The sequence below is a fragment of the Hyperolius riggenbachi genome, chromosome 12 (assembly GCF_040937935.1).
Source record: "Hyperolius riggenbachi isolate aHypRig1 chromosome 12, aHypRig1.pri, whole genome shotgun sequence".
In the NCBI taxonomy this organism is placed as follows: domain Eukaryota; kingdom Metazoa; phylum Chordata; class Amphibia; order Anura; family Hyperoliidae; genus Hyperolius; species Hyperolius riggenbachi.
In genome coordinates this window covers 225,018,800-225,041,377 of record NC_090657.1, presented here as the reverse complement: position 1 = coordinate 225,041,377, position 22,578 = coordinate 225,018,800, and the positions used below count along the sequence as shown (strand labels likewise).

General features: G+C 48.5%; 1 protein-coding gene across 1 annotated transcript in view; it reads right to left on the bottom strand.

Moving 5' to 3' along the window:
* The window catches only part of PTGIS (prostaglandin I2 synthase), a 58,138-nt gene that overhangs the window by 16,504 nt on the left and 19,056 nt on the right, over positions 1 to 22,578 (bottom strand). The window contains exons 5-7 of the mRNA XM_068264446.1: positions 12,817 to 12,959; positions 6,159 to 6,340; positions 4,463 to 4,610 (exon numbers count right to left, since the gene is read on the bottom strand). Of these exons, the coding sequence (XP_068120547.1) occupies positions 4,463 to 4,610; positions 6,159 to 6,340; positions 12,817 to 12,959 (473 nt within the window). The remainder of the gene's footprint in view (positions 1 to 4,462; positions 4,611 to 6,158; positions 6,341 to 12,816; positions 12,960 to 22,578) is intronic.

Genomic DNA, 22,578 nt, shown 5'->3' with positions numbered 1-22,578 from the left:
GGAAGTCAACCACTGTCCTGGTGTATGGCAAAACAGGTTGGGGGCGGATCTTGCGCAGCTTCGAAGTGACCACTGCACAGCATGAGGAGATGTACCTGGAGGGGCTGGAAGCGAACCACACTGTACATTTATCCTATTCATCCAGCACTCTATGTTACGTTGGCACTGACTAGGAAACACAACATCCACGTGTGGCACTCTCGCAGATCACTGAGACACATAATAACTGTCCTGGTGTATGGCGAAACATGTCGGACGGAGGCTCTCCTCCAGGAAGCTGTCTGCAGGAAACACAACATCCACGTGTGACACACTCACAGATCACTGGACTGGGGAAGAGTCTGTGTGCATGGATAGGGAACTGGCTAATGGACAGAAAACAAAGAGTTGTGGTCAATGGATCGTACTCAAAATGGGAGACTGTTAGCAGTGGGGTCCCACAGGGGTCTGTACTGGGTCCAGTGCTCTTTAATTTATTTATTAATGACCTAGTAGATGCAGTAGTGAGCAATGTTGCTATTTTTGCAGATGATATAAAATTGTGCAGAATCCTCAACTCTCAGGAAGATAGTGTCATATTGCAACAGGATCTGGATAGGATGGCTATATGGGCACATATATGGCAGATGAAATTCAATGTTGAAAAATGTAAAGTCATGCATTTTGGACATACTAATGGTCTAGCACCATACAAAATAAATGGGATACAGTTGGGGACATCAAACTTGGAGAAGGACTTAGGAGTACTCATCGACAACAAGTTAAATAATCGTACTCAATGCCAAGCAGCTGCAGCTAAAGTTAACAAAATTTTGGGATGCATTAAAAGGGAAATAAAAACTCGAGATGCTAGCATAATATTGCATCTGTTTAACTCTCTAGTAAGGCCACATCTGAAATATGGAATTCAGTTCTGGGCACCACATTACAAAAAAGATATTGTAGTTTTAGAGCAGGTGCAGAGACGAGCAACAAAATTGATACGTGGGATGGAAGGTCTCACCAAGAAAGGTTAGATAAACTGGGTTTATTTAGTCTAGAGCAGTGGTTCCCAACCTTTTATGAGGTATCGCCCCTTAGGGGAAGACGACTCACCCCTGTCGCCCCCCTTCTCTTAGTACGGTATACCCTACGCCAGGTGGTGTTGCCAGTGGAGGGGGTAGCGCTGTGACCTTGCCAGCTAAAAATAGCCGGTGACTCAACTACTTCGCGCCAATTCCCTTACCGGTGTAATGTCAGGTATTGCAGCCGCGCACGTTGTGCAGCCCCGCATGCGCAGTAGGAGCCTGCGTCCCATTAAATTGTGCAGCCACGTAAAATGTCCTAAATATCTCCGCTTCCGCACCACATACACTCCCGAAATTTTCAGGGGAGGGAGGGGACCCCCAGATCTAGCTCTGTGCCGAATTGCAGCCCCCGAGCCCCACTGGTTCCCGAGACTGATTGCAGCAAACCTATCTCGGGAACTAGCGGGGCTCGGGGGCTGCAATTCGACATAGAGCTAGATCTGGGGGTCCCCTCCCTCCCCTGAAAATTTCGGGAGTGTACGTGGTGCGGAAGCGGAGACATTTCAGGTAAATAATATCTAACTTCCCACTGAGCATGCGCGATACTCAGTGAGGAAGGCTGCTTCCGGGCTGCAATATCTGACATTACACCGGCGCGTGACCAACGAGCCCTGAGGAATTACGCAACTCTATCATGCACACTTGCATATTTTATACAGATCATATTTTTTGCCCATAATTTTCTTAAAAACGAGTGACACTGCGACACTTTATTTTTTCTGCCTTTTCATACTGATCGTCCCCCTGTCGCCCCCCACAAATTTACTGCCCCTCTTAGAACCCAAATCGCCCACCTGGGGGCGATCGCCCCCAGGTTGGGAACCACTGGTCTAGAGAAAAGACGCCTTAGAGGGGATCTAATTAACATGTATAAATACATTTAGAGGGCAATATAATAGCTTGGTGGATGAGCTTTTTGTCCCTAGGCCTTCTCAAAGGACTAGAGGACATGATCTGCGCATGGAGGAAAAACGTTTTAGCCATTTATTTAGGAAAGGGTTCTTTACAGTAAGAGTGATTAAGATGTGGAATGCATTGCCACAGGAAGTCGTTATGGCAAACTCTATACCTGCATTTAAAGGGTGCTTAGATGCTTTCCTTGCGTTGAAAGACATCCATGGCTACAATTACTAGGTTATGCCTAATGATGTTGATCCAGGGATTTTATCTGATTGCCATCTGGAGTCAGGAAGGAATTTTTCCCTTTTGGGGCTAATTGGACCATGCCTTGTAAGGGTTTTTTCGCCTTCCTCTGGATCAACAGGGATATGTGAGGGAGCAGGCTGGAGTTGTACTTTGTACTGGTTGAACTCGATGGACGTATGTCTTTTTTCAACCAAAATAACTATGTAACTATGTAACTGGCTGGTTCGGTGCATATAGCATAGAGAGCTGAATGGGTGGGCTTGATGGGTGGGCCCATCCAGCATAAAGCTGCTCATACTCTGTGCTCTGAGACGAGAGGGAGATCTATCTAGTAGCGAGGGGGATATGGGGACTTCCTGCAAGAGGTGTCCACCACTCGTTTCGAGAAGGTTAACGAGCGGTGGTCAAGGAGGGAGAGGGAAGACTCTGGCTACCTACTGGGGGCACCTATACTTGGCTACCTATACTGGGGACACCTATACCTGGGTACCTATATTGGGGACACCTATACCTGGATTCCTATACTGGGGACACCTTTACCTGGGTACCTATACTGGGGGCACATATACCTGGATTCCTATACTGGGGACACCTTTACCTGGGTACCTATACTGGCAGCACCTATACCTGGGTACCTATACTGGGGGCACCTATACCTGGATTCCTATACTTGGGGCACCTATACCTGGGTACCTATACTGGGGGCACCTATACCTGGATTCTTATACTGGGGACACTTATACCTGGCTACCTATATTGGGGACACCTATACCTGGGTTCCTATACTGGGGGCACCTATACCTGGATTCTTATACTGGGGGCACCTATACTTGGCTACCTATATTGGGGACACCTATACCTGGGTTCCTATACTGGGGGCACCTATACCTGGGTACCTATACTGGGAGCACCTATACCTGGGTTCCTATACTGAGGGCACCTATAGCTAGCTACCTATACTGGGGGCACCTATACCTGGGTTCCTATACTGGCAGCACCTATACCTGGGTACCTATATTGGGGACACCTATACTTGGGTACCTATACTGGGGGCACCTATACCTGGATTCCTATACTGGGGACACCTATACCTGGGTTCCTATACTGGCAGCACCTATACCTGGGTACCTATACTGGGGGCAACTATACCTGGATTCCTATACTGGGGGCACCTATACCTGGGTTCCTATACTGGCAGCACCTATACCTGGGTACCTATACCTGGATTCCTATACTGGGGGCACCTATACCTGGGTTCCTATACTGGCAGCACCTATACCTGGGTACCTATATTGGGGACACCTATACTTGGGTACCTATACTGCGGGCACCTATACCTGGATTCCTATACTGGGGACACCTATACCTGGGTTCCTATACTGGCAGCACCTATACCTGGGTACCTATACTGGGGGCAACTATACCTGGATTCCTATACTGGGGGCACCTATACCTGGGTTCCTATACTGGCAGCACCTATACCTGGTTACCTATATTGGGGACACCTATACTTGGGTACCTATACTGGGGGAACCTATACCTGGATTCCTATACTGGGGGCACCTATACCTGGATTCCTATACTGGGGGCACCTATACCTGGCTATCTATACTGGGGGCACCTATACCTGGCTATCTATACTGGGGGCACCTATACCTGCATTCCTATACTGGGGGAACCTATACCTGGATTCCTATACTGGGGCCACCTATATTTGGCTACCTATAATGGGGGCACCTATACCTGGGTTCCTATACTGGGAGCACCTATACCTGGCTACCTATACTGGGGGCACCTATACCTGGATTCCTATACTGGGGGAAGCTATACCTGGATTCCTATACTGGGGCCACCTATATTTGGCTACCTATACTGGGGGCACCTATACCTGGGTTCCTATACTGGGAGCACCTATACCTGGGTACCTATACTGGGGGAATCTATACCTGGGTTCCAATACTGGGAGCACCTATACCTGGGTACCTATACTGGGGGCACCTATACCTGGATTCCTATACTTGGGGCACCTATACCTGGCTACCTACCTATATTGAGAGGTTTTTTTCGGGGGCATGCCGCAGCTATATTCTGCGGTGCAAATTGCTGTGCGCTGTACTATCATTCCAAATAGTGGGGTCACATCCTCACAAGTTTGCCTCAGGCAGCAAAACGTCTAGAATCGTCCCTGTCTGGTCACCAGTCTGTCCAATCTGTGGCCCAGGGAGGATACCGATCTGTTCTGGACTCACCGAGGATAGTGGCGCTCTCTAGCGCCCTCTGGCTGATCTCCTCCTGCCCTTGCATGGTCAACTTCAGTTCGGCTGTAACCGCTTCCATGGCTCTGGGGTGCTTCATCAGATAGAGGAGGAGCCAGAACGCTGCCGGACCCGCGTTGCCCTGAAAACAGACAGCAGAGCAGAGTGAGGGCATACGCACTGCATTATGGGTCACCGGATGATGCTTATATATAGAGGAGGAGCCAGAACGCTGCAGGACCCACTTTGCCCTGGAAACAGACAGCAGAGCAGAGTGAGGGCACACGCACTGCATTATGGGTCACCGGATGATGCATATATATAGAGGAGGAGCCAGAACGCTGCAGGACCCACTTTGCCCTGGAAACAGACAGCAGAGCAGAGTGACGGCGCACGCACTGTATTATGGGTCACCGGATGATGCTTATATATGTATGTACCCCTCAATGTACAGATATTGTGTGTTATATATGTAGACAGGCGTCAAAAGAATAAAATTTTCTAAAAATGATAGAATGAGAGGATGCAGAGGCACAGAGACAGAGGCGCTGAGCTTTGCACCAGACCTGTATGAGTACATGCTACATTTTTTTTTTTTGCCTGATGAAGCAGGAGATACCTGTGAAACGTGTTGGACTTGCACTTTTTGGAGTATACAAATAAATCCTTGTTGTTTTGAATATATACAACAGTCTCTTTGTGTGTCTGCTTGGAGGAGGTGAGTCCACTTCTGCCTTCTCTCATTCTAACATTCTTAGTAAATTTTATTCTTTTGGCGCCTGTGTCTGCATATATTCCTGAGTCCACCCTTAGTGGAGGGGTGTTGCCCCGTATTTCTTATCTACAGAGAGCGACTTCTTATTCCTGAGTGGAGACAGGTCTAATCTCAGTACCAGCTGAATTAGTGGTTACCTGGATGGTAACCCTTGTTTGTGAGTATATCTGCATACTTATCTTACATATCCACTCTACCAGTACGTACTACACTATATTGGGCTCTCGGTGTCTCCATCTTTATGTAAAGATATCATTCATGCAAATCATTTACACCAATGTTTCCTTATGACTCACTATCTAAAATAACCATTTCCAAGCCGTCCGCTGTATGGCCTTCCACACACCCCTCCTGCCTCGCTGTTATTGGCCACAATGCTCTGTCCATCCACCACGAACATGCACCCTCCTGCCCAGTTGTGATTGGCTGATTGGATGGTGCAAACTTGTGGCGGGATGTGGCATGCACACACAGCGGGATATGGCATGCTCACACGGTGGGATAGCATGCACGACATCCAGAGAGGTGGCGCATGCACCCCTGCCCCATGCAAGGGCGTAGCAATAGCCATAGCAGCTGCTATGGGGCCCTGGAGAACTGCTGTTCTCCCTTCGTCCTCTGGGGGGCACTGTAACCCTATAGTGAGATCGCCATCTGTCATCACTTCCTGCTTGGCTGGTGGCCAGACAGGGAACAATGCCGTGTACCCTGAAGGCCTGTTTTTGACAGTGCGATGCGGTGCGTCGGGCGTGACGCATCGCTGACACTGGTTTCTGGTGTGAAACTGGCCTCAGACTTCTGCTGTTAGCTGGAGGACTTCCCTGCCACTAACTGTCACACCTCTGCTACAAGATGGCAGTATGGTAGATACTGCTGGCCAACATTACTTTCTGTGCCCGTCTCCCCTGTTCCTACCTGTGTGGCCCACAGCTGCAGCAGCATGGCACGGCTCTGCATGGCATTGGGCACCTGCAGCTCCTCCAGGTGTCGCTGGTAGGACTCCAGCCAGCTGCTCCTGTTGACTCTCCTCTTCAGGGTTTCAGCATCCAGAAGCTGCCAGAGATTCTCCTTCACCAGACAGAGCTCCTTCTTTTCCGCTGACAACAAGAAAAGAACATTGTTATGTATGAAGCCTGGAGTCAGACAATGTCAACCAACATGATGGTGACACGCGGTGGCCGGGGCCTATCCACAGACCTGTTCTTGTCACAAGTGCGGGAGGTCCTTCACTAAGGCTGGAGGACATTGGGGAGCACATGTGACATTGAGGTCCTTCACTAAGGCTGGAGGACATTGGAGAGCACATGTAACATTGAGGTCCTTCACTAACACGGGAGAACAATGGAGAGCACGTGACATTGACGTTCTTCACTATGGCTGGAGAACATTGAGGAGCACATGTGACATTGAGGTCCTTCACTAAGGCGGGAGAACATTGGAGAGCACATGTGACATTGAGGTCCTTCACTATGGCTGGAGAACATTGGGGAGCACATGTGACAATTATTATTATTATTATTTATTGTATTTATAAAGCGCCAACATATTACGCAGCGCTGCACAATAGATAAAAGGGTTAACATACAAGGTAGGACATACAGGAAACTCAAAACAAAACAAGATCATGCAAATGATTTGATAACAATACAATGTCATAGGTCAAAATAGAGATTGTTCTAGTCCACAAAAGGGGTGATTGTCAGTAAGATTGCATAATCAAGCTGGAAACACTAAGGGAGAGGGCCCTGCCAGCAGCTTACAATCTAAAGGGTGGGGGTGGAGACAATAGGTGCATCTATTGAGAGGGTGTCTAACAGAACATATTATGGTGCTGGTGTAGGGGGGTATGCGAGCATGAAAGGGTGAGTCTTGAGAGCTTGTGTGAAGGTATTAAAGGTGGGGGCGAGTCTGGTGGCTGGAGGGAGCGAGTTCCAGAAAGCAGCTTATTGCGGATGGACCTGGCATTCCAGAGGCCACAGGAAATGCGAATGCCTAGGGGTAGGACAATGAAGTCCTTCACTAAAGCGGGAGAACATTGGAGAGCACATGTGACATTGACGTCCTTCACTAAGGCGGGAGAACATTGAGGAGCACATGTGACATTGAGGTCCTTCACTAAGGCTGGAGACATTGAGGAGCACATGTGACATTGAGGTCCTTCACTAAGGCTGGAGAACGTTGGAGAGCACATGTGACATTGAGGTCCTTCACTATGGCTGGAGAACATTGGGGAGCACATGTGACAATGAGGTCCTTCACTAAGGCTGGAGAACGTTGGAGAGCACATGTGGCATTGGGGTCCTTTACTAAGGCGGGAGAATATTGGAGAGCACATGTGACATTGAGGTCCTTCACTAAGGCGGGAGAACATTGGAGAGCACATGTGACATTGAGGTCCTTCACTAAGGCGGGAGAACATTGGAGAGCACATGTGACATTGAGGTCCTTCACTAAGGTGGGGTAACATTGGAGAGCACATGTGACATTGAGGTCCTTCACTATGGCTGGAGGACATTGGAGAGCACATGTGACATTGAAGTCCTTCACTAAGGCTGGAGAACATTGGAGAGCACATGTGACATTGAGATCCTTCACTAAGGCGGGAGAACATTGGAGAGCACATGTGACATTGAGGTCCTTCACTAAGGCGGGGGAACATTGGAGAGCACATGTGACATTGGGGTCCTTCACTAAGGCTGGAGAACATTGGAGAGCACATGTGACATTGAGGTCATTCACTAAGGCTGGAGAACATTGGAGAACACATGTGACATTGAGGTCCTTCACTATGGCTGGAGAACATTGGGGAGTACATGTGACATTCAGGTCCTTCACTAAGGCGGGGGAACATTGGAGAGCACATGTGACATTGAGGTCCTTCACTATGGCTGGAGAACATTGGAGAGCACATGTGACATTGAGGTCATTCACTAAGGCTGGAGAACATTGGAGAACACATGTGACATTGAGGTCCTTCACTATGGCTGGAGAACATTGGGGAGTACATGTGACATTTAGGTCCTTCACTAAGGCGGGAGAACATTGGAGAGCACATGTGACATTGAGGTCCTTCACTAAGGCGGGAGAACATTGGAGAGGACATGTGACATTGAGGTCCTTCACTAAGGCTGGAGAACATTGGAGAGCACATGTGACCTTGAGGTCCTTCACTAAGGCGGGAGAACATTGGAGAGCACATGTGACATTGAGGTCGTTCACTAAGGCTGGAGAACATTGGAGAGCACATGTGACATTGAGGACCTTCACTAAGGCGGAAGAACATTGGAGAGCACAAGTGACATTGAGGTCCTTCACTATGGCTGGAGAACATTGGAGAGCACATGTGACCTTGAGGTCCTTCACTAAGGCGGGAGAACATTGGGGAGCACATGTGACATTGAGGTACTTCACTAAGGCGGGAGAACAATGGAGAGCACATGTGACATTGAGGACCTTCACTAAGGCGGAAGAACATTGGAGAGCACATGTGACATTGAGGTCCTTCACTAAGGCTGGAGAACATTGGAGAGCACATGTGACATTGAGGTCCTTAACTAAGGCTGGAGAACATTGGAGAGCACATGTGACATTGAGGTCCTTCACTAAGACGGGAGAACATTGGAGAGCACATGTGCCATTGAGGTCCTTCACTAAGGCAGGAGAACATTGGAGAGCACATGTGCCATTGAGGTCCTTCACTAAGGTTGGAGAACATTGGAGAGCACATGTGACATTGAGGTCCTTCACTAAGGCTGGAGAACATTGGAGAGCACATGTGACATTGACGTCCTTCACTAAGGCTGGAGAATGTTAGAGAGCACATGTGACATTGAGGTCCTTCACTAAGGCTGGAGAACGTTGGAGAGCACATGTGACCCCTCAACGCTAGAGTATAATTTTTAACATGTATTGGAATTGTTTTCTTGAAAAGGGCAGCCGGAGGACCTATGGGAACACATTAGAAAGTAGCCTGGTGGTATGGTCTCTCCGTATAGCCTACTGTGGGGAAATCAGAAACTGAATCATTTTTACACAACCCCAGATCCAGTAATGTCAGTTGGGTGTGGAAGAAAATGCTACAGCATATACTCAAGATATACTCTTGATTACTCTATATACTACAAAGGCCTTCGACACTGTTCCCCACAGAAGTCTGGTGCAAAAGTTGAGGATGCAAGGACTGGGGAAGAGTCTGTGTGCATGGATAGGGAACGGGCTAATGGACAGAAAACAAAGAGTTGTGGTCAATGGATCATACTCAAAATGGGAGACTGTTATCAGTGGGGTCCCACAGGGGTCTGTACTGGGTCCAGTGCTCTTCAGTTTATTTATTAATGACCTAGTAGATGCAGTAGTGAGCAATGTTGCTATTTTTGCAGATGATACAAAATTGTGCAGAATCATCAACTCTCAGGAAGATAGTGTCATATTGCAACAGGATCTGGATAGGATGGCTATATGGGCACATACATGGCAGATGAAATTCAATGTTGACAAATGTAAAGTCATGCATTTTGGTCGTACTAATGGTCTAGCACCATACAAAATAAATGGGATACAGTTGGGGACATCAAACTTGGAGAAGGACTTAGGAGTGATGCATCATTGTGGAAGTGAAGGATATACTGAATGGCTTGTCTTATCCTTTTTGCGTTGACCTGGCAGCGGAATTTGCATGCCCGAGCGTTATGGGCATGATTCACTAAACCGTGATAACTCATATCCGCGCTAGCGTTTCCGTGCACAATTGCATGTTTTGCATGCGTTTTGCGCACAATCATGAATTTTTGTGCGCAATCGCATGTGAAAATTAGCGATTGTGCGCAAAAACTGCGCAATTGCGCATGAAAACACTAGCACGGCTGTGATATGATTTGCAAACTTGGCTCCCCAGCTGTTAAGGAACTACAAGTCCTACAATGCATTGCAGGAGTCTGACAGCCACAGTCATGATTCATAAAGGCAAATGCATTGTGGGACTTGTAGTTCCTTAACCTTCTTGACGGTTATCCGGGGTAACCTGCGCAGGAGGATTTCTCAGGCCCCGCTGGGCAGATTTTCACAATTTTTTTTTATTGCACGCAGCTAGCACTTTGCTAGCTGCGTGCATATCTCAATCGCCGCCGCTCGCCGCTGATTCGCCGCTGCCCCCCCCTCCAGACCCGTTGCGCAGCGTGGCCAATCAGTGCCAGGCAGCGCTGAGGGGTGGATCGGGATTCCCTCTGGTGTCCCGACCTCAATGACATCATCGCGATCGTCGCCATGGCGACGGGGGAAGCCAAGCAGGAAATCCTGTTCTGAACGGGATTTCCTGCTTGCAAAGATCGCCGGCGGTGATCGGAGTAGGTAGGGGGATGCTGCTTGTCAGCGGCTATCATGTAGCTAGCGCTAGGCTAGCTACATGAATTAAAAAAAAAAAAAAAGTGCTGCGCCGCCCCCTTGCCTACTTAATTGGAACGGCAAGGGGGTTAAATGACCTCTGTTGAGAAAATCTTAAAATTTAAAATATATGTAAACATATACAATTGGGAAGTATGTTTCTTCCAGAGTAAAATGAGCCATAAATTACTTTTCTCCTATGTTGCTGTCACTTACAGTAGGTACTAGAAATCAGACAGAACCGACAGGTTTTGGACTAGCCCACCTCTTCATGGGGGGTTCACAGGGATTTCTTTATTTTCAAAATGCACTTAGTGAAGGCGGTTGCTCTGTCCAACTGCCACAAAAGTGTACGGTGAGCGGGGAGGCTCGTCAGCATCTTTGTATAAATCTTTTTCAGGGAGTGTCTTTATAAAGAATAAAGGCCATGCTGAGAATCCCCTATGGAGAAATGGACTAGCCCAAAACCTGTCGGTAATGTCAGATTTCTACTACTTACTGTAAATGCCAGCAACATAGGAGAGAAGTAATTTATGCCTCATTTTACTTAGTAAGAAACATATTTCTTATTTGTATGTGTTTTACATTTTAAGATTTTCCCGACAGTTCCTCCAACAGCTGGAGAGCCAAGTTTGCAGATCACTTGTTTAGTGAATCAAGGTCAATGTGTGCACAATGTTCGGGTAATCATCACTTTGTTTTACTCTCTGTAGCTTTCTTTTTAATTAAATCATTACAATGGATATGATAAAAAAACTATGCTAAAGTTGGCCATGGATCTAGCAGTGATGGGAAGAACGACCAAGAGACCAAGACACAGATCTCTCTATGTTCCAATCTGATCCAAGAGAGATCTGTTGGCTGCTCATACACCGCACAGTAATTCCCAACCGATTCCAGCATGAAGTCTAATCGGGGTATCAGCCTGGCCCCGCCGCCATCCGATGCCTCCGTCACTGTCCCCCCAGCAGGGCTGTTTCTTGGGCAGTGCGGGCAGGGCGACCGCACTGGGCGCAGACCAGCAAGTATATGAAAGGGGGCGCAGACAGAAGGACATTACCACTAGGGAGCTGGTGACGTGCGGTGCAGCCAAATGGAAGAAGAAAGAAGATTACCAGCACGATCACCTTCCTTGACTCCTCCTAAGCTGCCTGCGTCAGACTTCAAGTCATCAGCATGTCACCACCACTTGATGACACCTGATGTCTTGTAGCGGTACTGCAGGCTGTCAGTGCGCGGCACCCATTGAGGAGTCTGCTTTCCAGGCTCTCCTCGCCTGGGTGTTTTCCTGCTTCCTCCTGGATGAGCGGCTGGTCACTAGAAAGTAGGCAGATATACTTGTGACCTGTGGCTGTGTTTCTGTTCCTAAAGAGTAAGGGTTCCGAAGTCCATGGGGGTGGGGGGAAGGGGGCGCAATTTTTACACCCTCGCCCTGGGTGCAATTTAGCCTAGAAACTGCCCTGCCCCCCAGTGCCCATGTACTAAATCTCTCACCTATCCAGCTGCCGGTAGTCCACCTACTCTACTTCCTCATTTACGTCCCACGTGACTGCCGTGCATAGCAGTAGTGCTTGTGCCACATTACACGTGCGTCATTGCTGTACATGGAAGCCACGTGGGACCCGAATATGCTGAGGTAGAGCAGGTGGACTCGCGGAGGACGGACAGGTGAGAGAATTTAATGCACCGGCACCGGGGGGCACATATAACATTTAAGGGGATCTGTCGGATTTTCCAGCTTGTTCGCTCGATACATTTGACTGTTTCTCTTCCAAAATCGATTGAATCATCAATCAGGAATGTCCGATTTGATAATTACTATCAAATCAGATGGTCGATTGATGGCAAAATTGTTAGAGGTATGGCCACCGTAATACCTGTCTCTACAGATATTCAGCAGATTTCCAGGCCAAATCCTAAAAACAGCATATGAGTAAAGCTTGCCATACACATAATCATTTCTGCCCAATGTTCCAAAACAATCGAGTGGGATTGATTCAGAGAGTAATCGACTTCCACTACACACACTGCACAACCATTTTCCATAGATTGATTACCAGGGTTGTGTTATGGTCTCAGATTGCCCATTAATGGCATTGAGGACCTCAGTGTATTCTCGAGATACACTTATGGCATTGGTTCACAATTGACTCACTATAATGTCCTCCTCTCCTTGCATAACCGTATATCTTACCTGCAGATAACGCATTCCGGGCGGTCTTCATGAGCAGCTTGTCAAACCTCCGGAACTCTCTGTACACCTCCTTTGAGTGTCGGAGATCTTCCACCGGAGAATCTGATAGCTCACAAGATCCAAAGAGCGTCAGAAATCCAGCCCTGAAACACAGGAGGCTGCAGTCACATGACCAGTGTGTGTGTGTGTGATGGGGGGGGGGGGGGGATTGTACTTTAAAACAGACAGTCGGCCCTGAAACACAGGAGGCAGCAGTCACATGACCGGTATGGGGCGGGGGGCATAGTACTCTAAACCAGACAGCCATTCCTGAAACACATAAGGCAGCAGTCACATGACCAGTGCGTGTGGGGGGAGGGGCATTGTACTCCAAACCAGACAGCCAGCCCTGAAACACAGGAGGCAGCAGTCACATGATCGGTATGGGGGCATTTACTCTGAACCAAACAGTAGTGATGGGAATTCCGTCTCTTTTAAGAGAATCGGCTCCTTTGGCTCGGCTCCCATTAAAGTGCCGGCTCGTATGGCTCTCAAACGGCTCTTCATTTAAAGAGTAACTGTCAGGCTGCAAAACTAATTTAAACCTCTATTCTCCTGTGTTAAACAGTTTAGAAGGAAGCCAAAAAGGCAATACTGAAGTTAAAAATCTCTCTTACTTTGATGATTGCTGAACAGCAAGGCTGTTATTCCCAAGCTCCTAAGGAGGCCGGCAGGACACATAACAGATACTGCAAAGCATTCTGGGGCTGCTTCTTCTCCTCACTGCACTACCTTGGGTCCTCCCCTTCATTTCCCTATCCCGCCCTAAGGCTGCTTTCATAGTGGGAAGTTACAGGCTCATGTTACAGCAGCTTGTAACAGCAGCCTAAAACTCACAGCACTGAAAGATCACAGGGCACATGTTCCATTAAAGTATACTGCATGAGTCGCTATTGTTCCTAGCCACATGGCTAATTAATATTCACTGCACAATAGTGTTGTCCGGATCATGAACCATTGGGAACTTTGATCCTGATCCGAATCATCAGGAAGGAGGGAGGATATTACATCACAATTGGCTTCATAGGAGACAGACAAACATGGAACCTGCCATGAGCTGTCAGGAGCATCATTCTCTGCAAATACTATATAAAAATTCTGTGAAATCCAAACGTGGACAGTGAAATGCATATGTAATGTAAGTACAGCCAATATTTAGCTACTGATATATTGTTTTTTTCTCTGAGACCCTATACCTAACAGCTCCTCTTTAATATCATTAGAAGCCACTCAGATACAGAAGAAAAGCCCCGCCCTGTCTCCATGACAACTCCAGGCTGCTTCTCTGAGTGGGGCAATCCCTCTTGCTGCTGCTGCTCTGCTCCGCCCCATACACTCCTACAAGCTACAGGAGGAGGACTACATCTCCCGGCATGCCTCAGTGCTCTTTATTACAGAGCAAAGCGCACTGGTGAGTGACTCACAGACATCGGCTCTTCTTAAAATGAGCACCGGCTCTTGTCATTCGCAGCAAAGAGCCGGCTCTTAGAGCTGGCTCGTTCGCGAACGACCCATCACTACCAAACAGCCGGCCCTGAAACACAGGAGACAGCAGTCACATGACCGGTATGGGGCGGGGGGGGGCATTTTACTCTAAACCAGACAGCCAACCCTGAAACACAGGAGGCAGCAGTCACATGACCGGTATGGAGGGCATTGTACTCTAAACCAGACAGCCGGTCCCTGAAACACAGGAGGCAGCAGTCACATGACGTGTGTGTGTGTGTGTTGGAGGGGGCCATTGTACTCCGAACCAGACAGCCGGCCCTGAAACACAGGAGGCAGCAGTCACATGATGTGTGTGTGTGTGTGTGTTGGAGGGGCATTGTACTCCGAACCAGACAGCCGGCCCTGAAACACAGGAGGCAGCAGTCACATGATGTGTGTGTGTGTGTGTTGGAGGGGGGCATTGTACTCCGAACCAGACAGCCGGCCCTGAAACACAGGAGGCAGCAGTCACATGATGTGTGTGTGTGTGTTGGAGGGGGGCATTGTACTCCGAACCAGACAGCCGGCCCTGAAACACAGGAGGCAGCAGTCACATGATGTGTGTGTGTGTGTTGGAGGGGGGGCATTGTACTCCGAACCAGACAGCCGGCCCTGAAACACAGGAGGCAGCAGTCACATGACGTGTGTGTGTGTGTGTGTGTGTGTTGGAGGGGGGCATTGTACTCCGAACCAGACAGCCGGCCCTGAAACACAGGAGGCAGCAGTCACATGACGTGTGTGTGTGTGTTGGAGGGGGGCATTGTACTCCGAACCAGACAGCCGGCCCTGAAACACAGGAGGCAGCAGTCACATGACGTGTGTGTGTGTGTTGGAGGGGGGCATTGTACTCCGAACCAGACAGCCGGCCCTGAATCACAGGAGGCTGCAGTCACATGACCAGTGTGTGTGTGTGGGGGGGGAAGGGGCATTGTACTCCGAACCTGACAGCCAACCCTGAAACACGGGAGGCAGAAGTCACATGACCAGTATGGGACGGGGGACATTGTCCATGGCTATTCGTGATGGGGCTCTTTGCTGTGAACGACAAGAGCCGACTCCCACTTTGAGGAGAGCCGACGCCTCAGCCACCCCACATAGCCCTGCTTTCCTATGTAATAAAGGGCGCTGAGGCATGCTGGGAGATGTAGTCCTCCTCTTGCAGCTTGTAGGAGTGTATGGGGCGGAGCAGAGCAGTAGCAGGAGGGATTGCCCCAGCAGAGAAGCAGTCTGGAGTTGTCATGGAGATGGGGGCGGGGCCTTTACGCTGATTCTGAGTGGTGTCTAGTGATATTTAATAAAGAGCCAATTGAGAGCCGTAAGAGCCGGCTCTTTAATGGGAGCCGATTCAGAAGAGCCGATTCTCTGAGAAGAGCCGGAATTCCCATCACCAATAGCTATTGTTAATGTGGCAGTCATATGGTGCGCCCCCTGCTGGGATGTGGGTAGATTGAGTGATTTATCAGATAGCCAGCCCTGAAACACAGGAGGCTGCAGGCACCCCCGTGTACTCCAACCCCGTGTACAGCAAACCCTGAAACACTGGAGGCAGAAGTCACATGACCGGTATGGGGCATTGTCCATGGCTAATGTCTATGTGGCAGTCATATGGTGCGTCCCCTGCTGGGATGTGGGTAGATTGGGTGATTCATCATCAGATAGCCAGCCCTGAAACACAGGAGGCTGCAGTCACATGACCAGTATGGGGGGACATTGTCCATGGCTATCATCTATGTGGCAGTCATATGGTGCGTCCCCTGCTGGGATAAGAGGTAGATTGGGTGATTCATTTGATATCCAGCCCTGAACCACAGGAAGCTGCAGTCACATGACGGGTATGAGTGGGGGGTGGGGCATTGTATTCTGAGCCAATGCCCATGGCAGTCATATGGTGAGACCCCCTATAACTGGGGGACACTATAACTGGGGACATTATAATGGAGAGCATTATAACTGGGGGCAGTATAACTGGAGGCATTACAATGGAGAATATTATAACTGGGGGCACTATAACTGGGGACATTGCAATGAAGAACACTATTACTGGGGAAATTACAATGGACATCACTAAGACGGGGGGACACTATTAGTGGAGGTTAAGAATGGTGGCTGTATAACTGGAGGGATTATAATGGGAAGCACTATAACTGGGGGTAATATAACTGGGGGCACAATGGTGGCTGTATAACTGGAAGGATTATAATGGGAAGCACTATAACTGGGGGTAATATAACTGGAGGCACAATGGTGGCTGTATAACTGGAAGGATTATAATGGGAAGCACTATAACTGGGGGTAATATAACTGGAGGCACAATGGTGGCTGTATAACTGGAAGGATTATAATGGGAAGCACTATAACTGGGGGTAATATAACTGGAGGCACAGTGGTGGCTGTATAACTGGAAGGATTATAATGGGAAGCACTATAACTGGGGGTAATATAACTGGAGGCACAATGGTGGCTGTATAACTGGAAGGATTATAATGGGAAGCACTATAACTGGGGGTAATATAACTGGAGGCACAATGGTGGCTGTAAAACTGGAGGGATTATAATGGGAAGCACTATAACTGGGGGTAATATAACTGGAGGCACAATGGTGGCTGTATAACTGGAAGGATTATAATGGGAAGCACTATAGCTGGGGGCACAATGGTGGCTGTATAACTGGAAGGATTATAATGGGAAGCACTATAACTGGGGGTAATATAACTGGAGGCACAATGGTGGCTGTATAACTGGAAGGATTATAATGGGAAGCACTATAACTGGGGGTAATATAACTGGAGGCACAATGGTGGCTGTAAAACTGGAGGGATTATAATGGGAAGCACTATAACTGGGGGTAATATAACTGGAGGCACAATGGTGGCTGTATAACTGGAAGGATTATAATGGGAAGCACTATAGCTGGGGGCACAATGGTGGCTGTATAACTGGAAGGATTATAATGGGAAGCACTATAGCTGGGGGTAATATAACTGGGGGCACAATGGTGGGTGTATAACTGGAGGGATTATAATGGGAAGCACTATAACTGGGGGTAATATAACTGGAGGCACAATGGTGGCTGTATAACTGGAAGGATGATAATGGGAAGCACTATAACTGGGGGTAATATAACTGGGGGCACAATGGTGGGTGTATAACTGGAAGGATTATAATGGGAAGCACTATAACTGGGGGTAATATAACTGGGGGCACAATGGTGGGTGTAAAACTGGAGGGATTATAATGGGAAGCACTATAACTGGGGGTAATATAACTGGAGGCACAATGGTGGCTGTATAACTGGAAGGATTATAATGGGAAGCACTATAGCTGGGGGCACAATGGTGGCTGTATAACTGGAAGGATTATAATGGGAAGCACTATAGCTGGGGGTAATATAACTGGGGGCACAATGGTGGGTGTATAACTGGAGGGATTATAATGGGAAGCACTATAACTGGGGGTAATATAACTGGGGGCACAATAATGGAGAGCATTGTAACTTAGGGATTATAATGGAAGATACTATAGCTGGGGGTACTGTAGCTGACAGAACTATAATGGAGGAAACTGTAGCTGGGGCTCCTGTAATAAAAGGAGCTGTAATTGGCAGCACTGTAATAGAAGATTCTATAACTGATTTCACTATAATGGAGGGCACCATAACTGGGGCATAATGATTAGACCACTATAACTGGGGACTCCATAATGGAGGGTACTATATCTGGTGTTACTATAATGGAGGACAGTATAACTGAGGTCACTAATAGGGAGGCACTGTAACTGGGGCAATACAGTGAGGGCCCATATAACTGTATGCACTTATGGAGGAATCTAACATTGGGGACTACATTGTAGGACACTATAACTGGGGGCACTACAATGGAGGGCAGTGTAGCTGTGGCACTATAACTGGGTGCATAATACTTAAGAGAAGTATAACAGGGTACATAAGAATGGAGTGTGGTTTAGCTGGGGTCGTAAAATGGTGAGAACTAGCATTGGGGACTACAATGATGGACGCTATTACTGGCGGCACTACAATGGAGGGCAATATAACTGGGGACACTTTAATCAAGGGCACTGCTCTCAATGTGGAGCAGTGTAGCTGGGGGCACTATAATAGAGGGCTCTATAACTGGTGCATAATAATGGAGAGAAGTATAACAGGGTACATAACAATAGAGTATGGTTCAGTGGGTGGCATAAAATGAAAGAAAGTATCATTGGGGACTATAGTGGAGGGCATTATAACTGGGGGCACTATAGTGGAGGGCACTATAACTGGGGGCACTATAGTGGAGGGCACTATAACTGGGGGCACAATAGTTGAGGGCACTATAACTGGGGGCACTATAGTGGAGGGCATTATAACTGGGGGCACTATAGTGGAGGGAATTATAACTGGGGGCACTATAGTGGAGGGCACTATAACTGGGGGCACTATAGTGGAGGGCATTATAACTGGGGGCACTATAGTGGAGGGCACTATAACTGGGGGCACTATAGTGGAGGGCACTATAACTGGGGGCACTATAGTGGAGGGCACTATAACTGGGGGCACTATAGTGGAGGGCACTATAACTGGGGGCACTATAGTAGAGGGCACTATAACTGGGGGCACTATAGTGGAGGGCACTATAACTGGGGGCACTATAGTGGAGGGCATTATAACTGGGGGCACTATAGTGGAGGGCATTATAACTGGGGGCACTATAGTGGAGGGCACTATAACTGGGGGCACTATAGTGGAGGGCATTATAACTGGGGGCACTATAGTGGAGGGAATTATAACTGGGGGCACTATAGTGGAGGGCATTATAACTGAGGGCACTACAGTGGAGGGCACTATAACTGGGGGCACTATAGTTGAGGGCACTATAACTGGGGGCACTATAGTGGAGGGCATTATAACTGGGAGCACTATAGTGGAGGTCATTATAACTGGGGGCACTATAGTGGAGGGCATTATAACTGGGGGCACTATAGTGGAGGGCATTATAACTGGGGGCACTATAGTGGAGGGCACTATAACTGGGGGCACTATAGTTGAGGGCACTATAACTGGGGGTACAATCATAGCGATCACTATTAGTGGGAATACTATAGCTGGGGGCAGTATAGCTGGAGGCACCAAGAAAAGAGGGCACTATAATTGGGAGCACTAGAAAAGCTTGCACTATAATGGGTAACAGAATAACTGGGGTGAGAACTCGCCCTGGGTCACTAGATTCCCAGGCTCAATATGCAGCTTGGACACTATCTGCATGGAGTTTATATGATACAGGGGTTTCCTCCTCCATCCAGCGGTCTGATTTCCTCAGATTGGACATAGATATGATGGTGAACTCTTGAGGGACACATCACTGTAATGAGCTCTGTAGAGTGTCACAGAAAGTCTTTACAATAATGAAATGCATATCAATAATCCTCCTTATAATAATAGGGTGACCATATTTTGATTTCCAAAAAAAGAGGATGATCACAACAGCATGTGGGCGTGGTCATGGGTGGGGCCAAATATACAAGACCTTATCAGTGTGCTGTCCAACTTTGCGGGCATGGAGGGCAGTTTTTTTTTCCAGACCACATGGTGGAGGGCCGGCCGACCACAAAATGCAATCAGATTCGCAGAAGATTTCCCCACAAAATGCAATGAGATTGGCAACAGATTTCCCCACAAATGTAATCAGATTGGCAGCATATTTCCCCACAAATGCAATCAGATTGGCAGCAGATTTCCCCACAAATGCAATGAGATTGGCAGCAGATTTCCCCACAAATGCAATGAGATTGGCAGAAGATTTCCCCACAAATGCAATGAGATTGGCAGCAGATTTCCCCACAAATGCAATGAGATTGGCAGAAGATTTCCCCACAAATGCAATGAGATTGGCAGCAGATTTTCCCACAAATGCAATGAGATTGGCAGCACATTTCACCACAAATGCTATGAGATTGGCAGCAGATTTCCCCACAAATGCAATTTTATTGGCAGCAGATTTCCCCACAAATGCAATGAGATTGGCAGCACATTTCACCACAAATGCTATGAGATTGGCAGCAGATTTCCCCACAAATGCAATTTTATTGGCAGCAGATTTCCCCACAAATGCAATCTTATTGGCAGCAGATTTTGCACAAATGCAATCTTATAGGCAGCAGATTTCCTTACAAATGCAATCTTATTGGCAGCAGATTTCCCCACAAATGCAATGAGATTGGCAGCATATTCCCCACAAATGCAATGAGATTGGCAGCACATTTCCCCACAAAATGCTCTTTGCCCCATGCTGCGTGCGGCTGCCTAAATATACCTCCCTCGTTCTCCCCTGCGGTGCAGCTGCCACCGCTAACGCACCTCAGATCGGCGGTGAGCAGGAGATAGGAGTCAGCCACACCAGCCGCACGTCGGTGAATTCAAATGCAGGAAGTGACATCATCGGTCACGTCCAGCATTTAAAGTCCACTGTGCGGCTGCTATGCGCCGGTCTTTACTGGTTCCCATCTCCTGCTCACCGCTGATCTGATGTGTGTTAGCGGTGATGAAGAGCCGTTTTGAGAGCCGAACGAGCCGGCTCTTTGGGAGCCGAGCGGCCGAGCCAGAAGAGCCGATGCTTAAAGAGTCAGAATTCCCATCACTAGACTGAGTCTAGTGATGGGAATTCTGGCTCTTTAGAAAGCATCGGCTCTTCTGGCCTGACCGCTCGGCTCCCTTTAAAGAGCTGGCTTGTTCGGCTCCCAAATGGCTCTTCACTACCCGGACATGTCAAAAACCCGCCAGGACGCCCCGGACAGGTCGGAAAAAGTGGACCTGTCTGGGCATAAGAGGAAGCCTGGTCATCCTAATAATAACAGCCATAATCCTTTTCCTGTACTCACAGCACGCGGCACGCCGCAGCCAGATAATGGAGCACAAGCTCCCTCTGCTGGCAAAACTTGAGGATGACATTTCACAGACACTTCACCTTCCACAGGGGTGTATAAAAGCTTCTCATCACTTTTGGAACTTTATATTCTGCACTAGTAGACCAAAGCCCGTTTAAAAACAGGCTTTAGGGTCTGTTTCTCGCCGCCGCATGTTACTGCGTGTGCGCACCCGCCGCACACGTGCACGCACACCCGCCGCGCGCACCCACTGCACACCCGGCCACCCGCTCACACGCCCGCCCGGCTCCCTGGCCCTGTCCTGTATCTGTGAGGCTGGGTCCGTGCTGCGCACATGTACAGTAACAAGAAGCACGGACCAGCTACACAGAGACAGCACACGCAGGGACACAGAGGTTTTATTATAGAGGATAATATGACCTAAAAGCAGGGACCTAACAAGACTTAACAGGGCCCCCTGCAAAAAAGATTGGTCCCCAAACCCCTGCGGGTCATGTGATCGGGAGCCTGCGAAAGGCAGCAGAGAAAGCATCCTCTGGAAGCAGGAATAAAATTACACACCAGGCCCGTTTCCAAGCCAGTGCGGAGAGTGCGACTGCCCTGATTGGCAGGCGGAGCGGCAGGTGGGGGGAGGGCAGCGGCGAGGGAGAGCAGGCATAGCGCTACACCTTCCTCGATCCACGCACGCAGCCTCTATCTCCTTCCTGTCCTGGCGTCAGTCGCGTTGGTAACAGCGCCCCCTGTGATGAAATGACCGCATTTCATCACAGGGGACGCTCTTACCAATGTGACACACGTCAGGGCAGGAAGAAGTTAGGGGCTGCGTGCGGGGAACGAGGAAGGTGAGTTGTAGCGATATACCTGCTCTCCCCCACCCTTATGCTGGAGGCACCTACCAATCTAACCTATACTGTGTGTGCCTATCTATCTAACCTATACTGGGGGCGCCTACCTATCTAACCTTTACTGGGGGCACCTACCTATCTAATATATACTGGGGGAACCTACTTATCTAACCTATACTGGGGCACCTACCTATCTAACCTATACTGCGTGTGCCTACCTTTCTACCTATACTGGGGGAACCTACCTATCTAACCTATACTGCGGGCACCTACCTATCTAACCTATACTGCAGGCACCTACCTATCTAACCTATACTGGGGGCACCTACCTATCTAACCTATACTGCGTGTGCCTACCTATCTACCTATACTGCAGGCATCTACCTATCTAACCTATACTGCAGGCACCTACCTATCTAACCTATACTGGGGGCGCCTACCTATCTAACCTTTACTGGGGGCACCTACCTATCTAACCTATACTGGGGGAACCTACCTATCTAACCTATAC